This window comes from Musca vetustissima, unplaced genomic scaffold, assembly GCF_032173495.1.
Source record: "Musca vetustissima isolate MV318-11 ecotype Yass unplaced genomic scaffold, APGP_CSIRO_Mvet_v1 utg24363, whole genome shotgun sequence".
Classification (NCBI taxonomy): Eukaryota; Metazoa; Arthropoda; class Insecta; order Diptera; family Muscidae; genus Musca; species Musca vetustissima.
In genome coordinates this window covers 320,763-332,782 of record NW_026884828.1, presented here as the reverse complement: position 1 = coordinate 332,782, position 12,020 = coordinate 320,763, and the positions used below count along the sequence as shown (strand labels likewise).

Here is a 12,020-nt window from a genome sequence, read left to right as displayed (position 1 = left end):
GCTGAATGATCATGGTCCATATGAGGCCCTGAACATCATGATTCCATTTATTCCATGTGGCCGACACGCCTTTTTAAATATCGAGCGTATTACGAAGCGAACTACACAACCAATTAAATTGTGGCATTGACTCTCCCCAGTCAGTCGTTTTTGACTTTGAAGTGTTTTGATTGTTATACTCCTCTATTTCATTTTCTTCTTAAGCATGGGGTTTTGGAATTAGAATCTGCCTGAATGATCAACAAAGTCAATTTGGTGACGAACTAATGAGAAGTAAGTGAGACATGACTCCCGCCTTTATTAATTCGCTAGGAACCATTGTCAACGATTACTCAGCGCCACCAGTAGCCGTTCTCCCCCATACGCTAAATGGAAACGCCTAAGTAAAACTCATTGAAGAGAAATGCTAATTTCATTATTTTGCATAGCTTTCGTTTTATAAATTCGGCAGTTAGTTTCTCCATTCATTGGCAGCCATTGTGCCGAATTCAATTTAACTTAGAAGCTGCTATGTGACCCTCAGTGGTGGCCAAGCTTCTTACCATGGATACATTTCGCAAAGGAAGGTGATTGGGTTTGGGGGATAGAAAAACACACATATACAAGGTCGGACTGGTGGGCACGGTGAGGAAAGGCAAAGTCAATATAACGAATGTAGACATCCATAAAACCGGCTATATATTCATATTTATTGCGAGAGAACAAATAAAACTGTCAGGGAAATTGTTTTTAATGTACCTACATGGTGTTCCTAGGTTCTGTAGTCGGTTAACGTGAACACACGCACATACACACGTGTGCGACTACAACCACTAATGTCACAACAATTGCTGTGCTATCGATTAACCGTGGCTGGAGGAAGTTTGCGGGAGCAGCCAACACCTAAATCAGTTCTAACGATTCTTCTCTGCACCTATTGAGTAAGAAGGAAAATGACGATTCGAAATAACACTGTGGGTTTCAACGTAAACACAGGCACAAGCACGGGGTAACACCAGCAAACAGATGTGTATCGATACGAGAAGACGGAATGACAAACAGCTGTCCTCGCCCCATGTCTCACAGAATTATATGTATGAGGGGTGAAGGAAGCGTTTCGCACAATAGATGAAAGTGTTTATTAGGCCGTTTTAAAACGGAACGACTTCAGTTATCTACGTACTAGGCTGAATAATCGTGGCATTCTTGGCATTTTTTACTTCTCTGAGCAGAAAACCTATTTGCAATTACAATCAGAGACCAACCATTTACCATTAAATGTGAAACATCTCGAATCACACACTACAATAATTAAATAGATACATGTGTATGGTAGTGTGTGGTCCTACGAAGCCGACGGCAGACCAAAGTGATAAAGAAAGTGTAAGCGGATGTGTGCAGAAAAACAATTCCAATATTATTTGTAAACAGAGCGATATTGAAGGGCAAGCAATGGACTCCGATCTACTAGTAGACGGCATCCATAGCGAGCAATCAATTAAAATCTCGGAAACTTTGACAATGCGAAGAGTGAGATGCAGCCCCAAAGGAGGCATGTGAAAACCGGTAAACCAAAGGACGCAGGTGGGCACAAAAAATCTAAATTAGAAAAGTTTAATTTTTTCATCAGCACAGCGGAAAGTTTTTAAGTTTCAGCTGCCTTTTAATTAAGAGGGCGCAGTAAAGAGAAACAGATACGGTAGACCTCAGAGTTCCAGCGAACAATGAAGACAGAAATAACCCGGACGCCGTGTAGCGTAGGGTCACATACACATACAAAATAAGCATGCACACACATTGCCATGACATAAATAAACAAAAGCTTATTTATTTTAATTTGCAATATTGGTCAGTATGATGCTTCAATTTTTTACCGAAACCATAAAAGGCTGTCGGGCGGCAATAAATTGAAATATGTTTTGAACAAGCTTTACACCAGTAACATTTTATAACATTGTGGGTCACGGTTTACAAATGACATGAGGTCAAAGTCAAAATTTCATATTTTTGTGAATATAATTTATATTTGAAAATTGTTGTATAACACTGACATGAGTCAAAATATTAACATAAAATAGCGGTCAGTTAAACAAATGAAACTGGTGATTATAATGATAGTGAAAATTACTTGTAATTTAATGGTAATATTCAAAAATTTTGCATATAAGACGAATAAAAAAAGTTATTGTCGATAATATACAAATAGTCGTTGGAAATTGTCTTTAAGAATTCTATAAACAAATTAAAATTGACTTTTACTAACACAGCATGCTGATGATAAATTAAAAAATATTGCCTCTGCATCAACTAAATTAGCTGTAATTTGGTATTTTAAGTTCGCATTGTGTAGCACATATTTTTACCAAAAAATCGTAATCAGGGCCCCTCGAAACCCTTATATGAGATACATATTTATTTCATCAACCCACTGCTCTAAATATGGTGAAAAATCTATCTGGCCCATAGTACGCGGGTTTGAAATTGTATTTCTTTGAATGTCATGAAGTTTTTCAAATGCAGACCAAATAATCGCCTGAATTAAGGTACTTAGTGGGAACGACTGAAACATTAAATTCAAATGAAGGAGACGCTTTGTACTTTTGGTGTTATTGCATGGTGCGTCAGATATGCAAACACTAATTGTTTTCCAATGTCCCTGGTACGTATACATATGCAAGCGTAATCATACGCTTCGTTTATTATACGCCATGCAGCACTCGCCTCACGTTTGTCCCGCAAATTCTTACGTACGGAATTGATGTTGGATTGGTGCAAGGAAGACTTCGAATTTTTAATTCATTGTAATTTTCGCTGAGACGGTATGTGTATCCACCTGTATACAATTTGCAGCTCAGAGCCGTTGTTCTCCGTTGGGAAATAGTAATGATTAGAAGAGGCTTTTGCTTTCTTGTACCGAAAGACCGGTACAACAGCGAGAGCAACTACCTGATGTCAAGTGACAGTGGAATTCAACGTTTTATCTTCAACCTTTGGCGCGCATATACGATTCCTTATGGCTGCCTTGCACACCCAGAACCTAGACACATACTCGAATGTACATAGCCAAGAATGTGGTAAGCATGAGCGTACATCGGTGTTGCAATATACTGCAAATGTCTACACTCTGCAATCGTTTGATGCCATGCATTCATGGATGAGAGTACATATGCCCATTAATTTATAAATGTTTTACATTCGGTTGAAGGCCACAGTCGATGAATGTTATAATTCACATTGGCTGTGGAATCAGCAACGCTTTCACATGTATTATCCAATAACACGCCAACCACGGTGTTTAATGGTCCTGAATATTTACTATTGTGAGGATAGAACGTTCTTAGTACCAAATATTGTTGGAATGTTTACTAAGACCATTTGTTCGTCATCTGCCTGAAATATGTACATATAATTAGAGTAGAAAAAATCCAAATCTCTTAGGTGTGTGTATGAAATGGTAATTGTGTAGTTCCTCACAATGTGAGTTACATACATTGTACAGAATTGATTGCAACAAATACATACGTACATAGTTATACAACCGAACATATGGCACGTAAACATGTCTGATGGTTTAAATCGGTCCCATCGATATTGTGTAGTTTTTTTTTAATACGTGGTTTAATTGCGACAAGCAGTGTTTTATTCTAATCCAACAGCCAAAGCGGAGGTTTTTTTATTTTCTAATATGGCGTCCATTGGTTGTTGGAAATGTAATTTGACTGCATTTGTAAATAATTTGTAGCATTCGATTTCGCTCCAGTGGGTCGGTCATTGGTAGTCAGTTAACTGAACACAGTAATCGTCAACGATGACATCCATAATACTCTATACCGTACTGGGGGGCATATTTAATAAGATTATAAGTGTTTACATTACCCCCATCCCCTCGTCATATATGTAGTGTCGTATGAAGGCATCTGTATGTCGACGTCGTTATGTGTGGCGGTGCCAGTCAGCGTGTATGTCGACACTAATTGTTAAACGCTTATGAAAGCTGACAGTAATGTTGGTGAAATCATTTCGCATGATGTGAAATAGAATTGGATTACCAGATTTAAAGGACGAGCTCACCGAGCACCACATGTATTACACATACATACGTAATTGTGCACACATACAGCTGTACGTTAAGCATTGATCCACGCCTGTGTGATTTGACTTTCACTTTTCTGCCATGCGGAATCGTCCTTCCCCTGGCGACCGTTCTCCGTCTATTTGCCAACATTCATACGTTCGCTCATTACAGCCAGTTAAGCGACTTTGGAATTCAAATCATTCACTAATATTGTTATGATTATTGAAACTTGGAGAGCAATTTTAATCCGGGAAATAATGAAGTGTGATAGAAATCATTAGGTGGCAATGTGATAGAGATGGTGTGGCATACATTCATGATAGTCCCTGCCGAAGAGGGCATGGGATGGATGTACGACTATTCGTATTCGTGCCGTTGTTGAGCTCTGTTGAGTTGTAAAGGGAGTCAAGTGATTTGCATTGCTGAGGAGTAGGGGGAATTAAATTTCGACAAGTGTCGACTTTTCCTGTCAGTCTGTCAGACAGTTAGTCTTTCACATGTACATATGTGTGTTAATGCGCCACGCTGATGACAGTGCTCGTTAGAGCTCCTTCAAGTTTTCGCAGATCCAACTCCTATGAGTATGGCTGTCCTACACGTAACATCTAGTCGACATGGAATCTATTTTTGCAATTTAGATCCTTATTATGCTATTGTTATTGTTATTGTCAGTCAGTGTTGGGTTGGTGGGGGCTGGAACTGTTTTGGTATTTGTGTGTGTATGTGTGTGCGTTTGTGTGTGCAAGTGTTTTTTCTTTGTGCAACGTAAGCTTTTCTCGTTACGCTTGAGTGTTTAACCTTTCGGATAGAAAATCAATGATACATAAAAGTCTTCATAAAACATTTGGTTGTTGTTTTCCCCCCACAACCGTAGCATGTGGTGGCGCTTCGTGTGTGTCAGTTGTGCAGTGGTTGAGTTTGAGTAAGGCTCATACATAAATGTCGATTTACTTCATTATACATGCATCTTGTTAAGTGAAAAGGGATCCTTTCCTTTTCCAGTTGATTTTCGATTTGTATCTAAGATAGCGATAAGAAGGGAGGACTTCGGCTGGTACTACAGAATGGGAGTTGCGGCATAGCTATCACTGGACCATTGCTTGTTGAATGAACAAATGGTATTGGGAACTACGATACCGATACCGACGTCGATGCCACCCTAGCGGACCAGCTAGTGGTCTATTTATGTCTCAAGGACATTAACCTTCCATTTGAAAATGGGGTTATTTTCCCACTCCGTGGAGCAGAAAATGGCTCACAGTCGAGCCGGAAAATATGGCAAATGTTGCATGGCTTAACAAATTATCGTCTATCGTTACTATGGAAAGGTTTGTTTTACGTTTTACGACTTTACAAAAAGATTCAGAGGAGCCCATATTCGAATGTTGTTTGAGAGCTCGCAAATATCCTCAAAGACCCTAATACATTTAAACATGTTAGGACTTATCGTCACAAAAGATTTAAATGGAAAACCCATGTGGATGTGTGCAAAAGTTAAAAAGTAAACAGAAAAGTGTAGTTCTTTAGAAATACGTGTGTGTGTGTAAGAGAGAGTTTCTGTGTCGCACTACAAGCAAATAAAACCTACATCGCCCTCACTTCGAACGAGAAGGATTTGCTCGGATTTACTTATTGAAGAGGCATGGGCGACCTACCACTGAGCGGCTGTGGGTGTGTTTGTGCGATTTCTTAACAAAACTGTTACGAGAGATGTATCTTTGTCAAATGTATCGATGTAGACAGGATCTTAGATAGGATTTCGACAAAAGGATTCAATTATTTGTGTATAAAGGAGCGACGATATACTTTGGTTTTACACACACCAGCTCTCAGTAGCTACCCGGACTGCACTACTTACACCACACGGTAGATAGAAAACTTGACTCAGTGCTCGCCCATCTCGAGGCTCTTCGCAAACAAGAAAAAAAAAACATCAACAATTGCTGCAACACACATGAAACCCAATTTGGAAAGTTGTGTAATTGATTCGGATCAACATGTAAACCACCAGCCGCCCATTAATCCATTCATCATATTACCGCCGCGTATCCGAGGTGTATACGAAGGAGTGAGTTTTGTAAACATGATGGCGGTGCTTTCATATCACAGTTGATTTAATTTGAGTGTGTGTGTGTGTGTTTTTTTATTTCATTTTGCTCAACCCTTTTCATTAGACACACCAAATGCCAAGTACTTAACGGACCTTTAAAAGTGTCATTAATCATTTTATCCGAGGGTAGGTTTTTATTGCTGTTGTTTTTTTTTTCTCCAAACATTAACTAAATGAAATGGTTGTTATGTCGTCATCAGTCCATGTCCCTATTCCCATGCCAACATGGAATATGTTGTCCTGGGCCGGGCCACTTTTACTCTGGCATTTGCACGACTTTTTCTTGTTGATTTCTTTGTTCCACGCCATTGCAGGGGTAGCTGTCTGCCGACGGTTGTCGTTCGCCGTTGGGCTCTGCGTCCGTGCTTATGTGAAGATTGCTTGAAAATCTGTTGCGTCGTTAAGGCAAACTTCTACACAAGTCATCAATTACAACAAATTAAGCAAACTCAGAGGATGTGACCAGCACCCACTCGCCCATCTGTTGGCGATGGCCAAGTGCCAATTCACCGTTACCTTTACTTCACTAATTGTTCTTGCCTCGCTGTGCAGCACATTCGCTTTTTTACACTTGATTTTTTCTTCTAGAACTTTAATTCGGAATTTGTCCATAGATAATACTAATTACATAACATTGACAGCTTCTGTTGTGTTGGAGGATGAGTGCTCTTGTTCTTGTTCCTGTTGTTGGTTTTGCTTTGCTTTCGTTTTTGTCTTTTGTAATTAGTTGCTATTAAATTTGTGGGGTTGAATGAGGAGTTCTAGCCCAAGGGAAAGATTTGAGGATGAGCTTTAAGGAATTCTAATACAATTAATACACTGGTCGGCCGAATTTTAAGACAGTCTCCCACGTTCAGATCGTCTCTCTATCTGGTCCTCTATGTTGTTCCATTTGTGCATGGAGAGCAGGTACAGGCGGTAATGCTAAAAGCAAATGAGGGTAAAATTCCTCTCGATTGGCCGCACGTGATCTGTCGAGCAATGCAATTCCATTCCAGGAGGAAGGAGAAGGTATCGTTTTTGGCAGGTACGCGTGTCTGTGCCATGCCGATTTCGAGGAGAGAGACATTCGCTTACATTCATTTATTACCTTTGACGGCATTATTGGGTTACGTTTCGTTTCTCTCGTTTGGTTTCGGTTCGTTTCACTTACTTCAATTATCACCTGCCGTGTCAGCATCCACATCCACAGCGTCTTAAATGAGTAATTGTGTAACGCGCCATCTACCGTCGTGAGTAACTCCGCAGATGTTTGATTTCATTTACATGCGATCTGCTGCTTGTTGGCGAAGACCACCAACTTCTATCTTCGACGAACTTCAACAACGTCGCGAATGTACGGTCGACTCACTCAAACTATTGATATATTCCATGCGATAAAATCGGATGGACGAGGAATGAAAATAGAACGGCGAAGAATATTAAATTGACGTTCGACGCAGACACTTCAATTAACCCCAAAAATAGAGAACCAACGCTGATTGTGTAGATAACGGATTGCCAAGTGGGCAAAGAAAAACAATCGCAATGATAAGACACGACAATAGGACTGTCCGATTAAATGCAAAATATTAGAATTCGGACAAAAGGCCTAGTGGTGGACTGGAGGCGTGTTATCTAACTATTCGCACTGATAAGACGAGAAATTGGTATTTAAGGCGCTGGCAGTGCGAATAGGTGTGTCACAAGTCAAGTACCCGCAATGAAATTCGGTGTAAATTTATTACTGCTGTTGGCAGCATTCGCCTGTCTGGCCCATGTCAGTTTGGCCGGCGTTGTGGGTGTTCCCACCGATCTTATGGAAAACCTGAAGATCTCCGACGACCTGCCAGCAGCTCCCCCGGTTGTGGAAGACGAAATCTTCGAACGTAACCTTGTTGTCGATGTTCTTCCTGAGGGCCGAGCCAATGGTATGTAGTGTCCGTGCCGTTCAGGCCAACTCTGTTGTGTTACAACTAGATAAACTGTGTCCTGCTTTTAGAATGCAGCATTGATATTCGTGGCGGCTTGAAGGATCCCCAACCTGTCTTCTTGAAGACTGACTCCACAGAATTTTACCCCTACTCTGCCACTGGTGTCATGCATGTAGATGCTGGCCGCACCCTGCAAATGTTCTGCCCTGGGGAATTCAAAGTCAAGGCCACCAAACTAATTACTGCCACCTGTGTGGGCGGTACCACCTTCAAGGTTGACGGCACTAGTTATGCTTTCTCCGAATTGGTTTGCAAATCATGGCCTGGCTTTGTTGCCAAGAAGAAGGGAAGTTCCTGCAATGGCGGCATTTTGGTCGGCGTTGGCTTTGAGGTTTCCTCCAGCCGTTTTGCTGAACAAATGGAAATTTGCTACAACGAACAAGAAGAAGTCACCCGTTATGTACGCCATAAGTTGGGACCAGGCAGCAACTACTACCAGACCGGTGTTGATCGTATCACCTTCCAAACAGCTGGCTTTTTCAATGGAAAGAATGTCGACAAGCTCTACACCCAATCCACTCAAATCGAAACTATCAACTCCGAATTAGGAGGCGATGCTCAGAAATATTTCGACACCTCTAAGAACATTTTCTTGGCCCGCGGTCATATGGGCGCCAAGGCTGACTTTATGTACGGTACCCAACAACGTGCCACTTTCTTGTTCATCAATGCTGCTCCCCAATGGCAAGTTTTTAATGCTGGCAACTGGGCTCGTGTAGAAGATGGTGTTCGTGCTTGGGTTAGTGTTTCCAAACTTTGTACGCTGCTGACTGAGTTGTATCTAATTGTCAATTGCTTTTATTTCGTTTAGGTGAGCAAAAACTCCAAGAACGTAGACTGCTATACCGGTGTCTATGGTGTCACCACCCTGCCCAACAAACACGGTGTGCAGACCCCATTGTATTTGGCCTATGACTCCAACCACAACGGTCTTATCCCCGTACCTAAGCTGTACTTCCGTGTGGTTATTGAGCCCTCCACCCGGAAGGGCATCGTCTTCGTTGGCGTCAACAATCCTCACTTGAGTTTGGAAGAAATCAAGAGGGACTACATCATATGCAACGACGTCAGTGACAAGGTCAACTACATTAGCTGGAAGAAGACAGACATCACCGCTGGTTACTCCTATGCCTGTGAAGTTGCCGATTTCATGCGGACTGTTAAACATTTGCCAGCTCTCAGCGCCCCAGGCGGTCTGCTTGTCTAAGCCGCCCCAGTACACAAGTTATTTTAACGACAAATAAATATTTCAACTATTAAAAGTGACGTGGTATTTTTCTTTTTCATCGACTCTGCAACCCCATATCAACATCTAGAGTTGTAAATCGGAAACAAGAGTAGCAAATCATTTCATGACAAAGGTGGAAATCAAACTACAGTAATCCATTTGGCCATACAGTCTGAAATATAGCTGGGTCCTTCACACTACCGCTAATCGGGCAGAGCATTAAAAGGAGCATATGCAAAAACCCTCCAAACTTGCAAAGTTAACATGATCACATTACCTTTGTGCTTTTTCCATTGATAAGAGTTCTGATGGAAACGAGAAAATTGTATTGTATTGTTTGTTACAGCCGGAATACTTTCAAGCTCTGTTGTATTAGAAATCTCTGTAATTTCTAAGTCGGCGAACAATGATTGCGTTATGTGTTTTTGTACACTTGTTTTTCACAAGATGTTCGGCAGACTGTGTTGGCCTAGTTCAAATCGAAATAACGCTTCAAAATTTGATTCTATATAATTGTGGAAACGCATTCTCAAGGGCAATGGGTGACTTATGCAGAAAAGAAAACAGTTACATTTTATTGTCGTTCGTTGGTTCTGGCCATGTAATTTGGGCTTCTGTTAGGACCACGAACCATTACATAACCCTTTGTTTATTTTCTTCTTTTAATATTTGTTATTATTTTTATTTGTTCTCTTTCCGGTTCTGGTTCGTTCGGTTGGCCGGTTGGTTGGCATATCCAGCCGAGTGTAAACACAAAAGCGTAAGTTTTATGGTGTTTTTTTTATTTCCCTTGTCCGTTGAGAGCCAACGATGAAAAGTTGCCGCAACGCAAGAGAAAAAGTTAAGAAATATTCAAATGAAAGCGTGTCACGTAACATTTTGCTTGCTGCGATGTTTAAATAGAATTCACGGAATTGTTACATTTTTTCCCTCTATTGTGGTTGTTTTTTGTTCTTTAATAGAATTCGGGTTAAGTCCAAAAATGTTTCTTTTGTGTGTGTGTGTTAATTTTTGCATTAACAATTGTCGGGGAGTTGTTTCAGGGCTTTATGTGGGGTAAGCAGCGGAATTGTTTGTATCGTTACTTGATTATTGTCTATTGCGGACTAATAAGATTTCTCACAAATATTCATTTGGTACCTTCTCCACAAATTCCCTAAATATAATGATAATCAATCCCATAAATATAATGACGACATTTCCACAATTACATCGTTATATGTCTGCCGAACTTTCAGTCTTTTCATTTCAAAGTATCCCGTTTGGTGCAATTGCAATAGATTAAACTACAATTGAATTCTGCATAGTTTTATTGATTTGCAGGGTTAAGTTAAATGCACAACAGAGAGGTAGAGAGAGAGGGAGAGTGGGGGAATGGCAATGACATTCACCTCTCACACCTGCAAACTAAGAATTGTCGCAAGTAAAATTGTCTACATTAAATTAGGACTCTTTTTGCGTTTGTTCATAACAGTAATTTCTGTTTTTTTTTTTTTTTGTAATCAATGACCGCATTTCTGCGGTACATACAATTAGGCACCACTGCAGAAGTAATAAAGCAAGTTCAAAAATGTTTGTTGTACTTTATTAGGAATTTTGTACTTAAGAAGACACATTAAAATTAAAAGGCTAACTCTTCGATTTCTAATAAAAATTAAGAAAACAAAATCAACTCCAATGCACTCACTTTTGCAGAACACGAATATTTGTTGTACTCATATATTTGCCAAAGTTCGTCTTTATTTTAGGGACTGATTGGTACTCTTTACGATTGACCACAAATTATCCTTCAGATCGGGGTGAGGACCTTCTCATAATTACGTCTTCTACAGGATAGGCGTTATTATCACCGATTAATATTACTCTACAATGCTCTCAACAGAGAACTTAAAGCCAACGATTCCTCACCCGTGCTTTACATTGCGCCTTTGGATTAGTATTTAAAAAAATTAAAAAAATTTACCTTGAATTTGCAGCTTTTTCCGATAAAACCGGGTTTTTACTGCAGCTGTAACCAATCTCTGGAAGAAACCTTCTCAGAGTCCAACGACTAACTCGTCTGACGAGTACATTTAAATTTTCTCTTATCATTAGACGTGAGTCCACATAACTTAGAAGCGATTAGGAGCGTTTTCGTACCCATATGACCACTAATTGCCACAATTCAAGCCCCTTTGCAATTTACTGGGTAGAAAAAAGTGATTATTAAACATCACTTCATTACTTATTTGATTTTTGTTCAAAACTCTGCACAATGTTTTTGGTAAACTTACAAAATGAGCTAAAAAAACCGAAGTCGATTTCAAAAAGTGTAATTTTGCATTTCTTTTTTCAGATTATTAATAAAATGCAGACGTTCAAAAGTGAGTACATACGAGTTATTTCCGTGTTTTTTCGGTTTTCTTAGTCTGGGTTTATACATGCAACTTTTTTAAGCAACTCTGCTGCTGCTCTCTTCGATTCTCTTTCGAATTTCTTTCCCCTTGTCACTTTTTATGCCTCTCACTTCTAAGAACTCAGCAGAGTTGTTTACAAAAGTCGCATGTATAAACACAGACTTAGTGTTTATTGGTTCTTTTTTTTTTTTGCATAATTTTGTTAAGTGCTAGATACGTAATAAATGACAAAACAAACTTTTGAATTTGCTTTTTTACT

At 39.9% G+C, this 12,020-nt stretch overlaps 2 protein-coding genes across 2 annotated transcripts in view; one reads left to right on the top strand and one right to left on the bottom strand.

Annotated features, from left to right (window-relative positions):
* LOC133331861 (WD repeat-containing protein 26 homolog) overlaps positions 1-12,020 on the bottom strand; it is a 155,103-nt gene that overhangs the window by 49,375 nt on the left and 93,708 nt on the right. The window lies entirely within an intron of this gene.
* On the top strand, positions 8,199-9,345 carry LOC133331845 (uncharacterized). The gene is made up of 2 exons (XM_061540228.1): positions 8,199-8,876; positions 8,949-9,345. Exons 1-2 carry the CDS (start codon positions 8,244-8,246, stop codon positions 9,342-9,344), a joined length of 1,029 nt encoding a protein of 342 aa, XP_061396212.1. The 5' UTR covers positions 8,199-8,243; the 3' UTR covers position 9,345.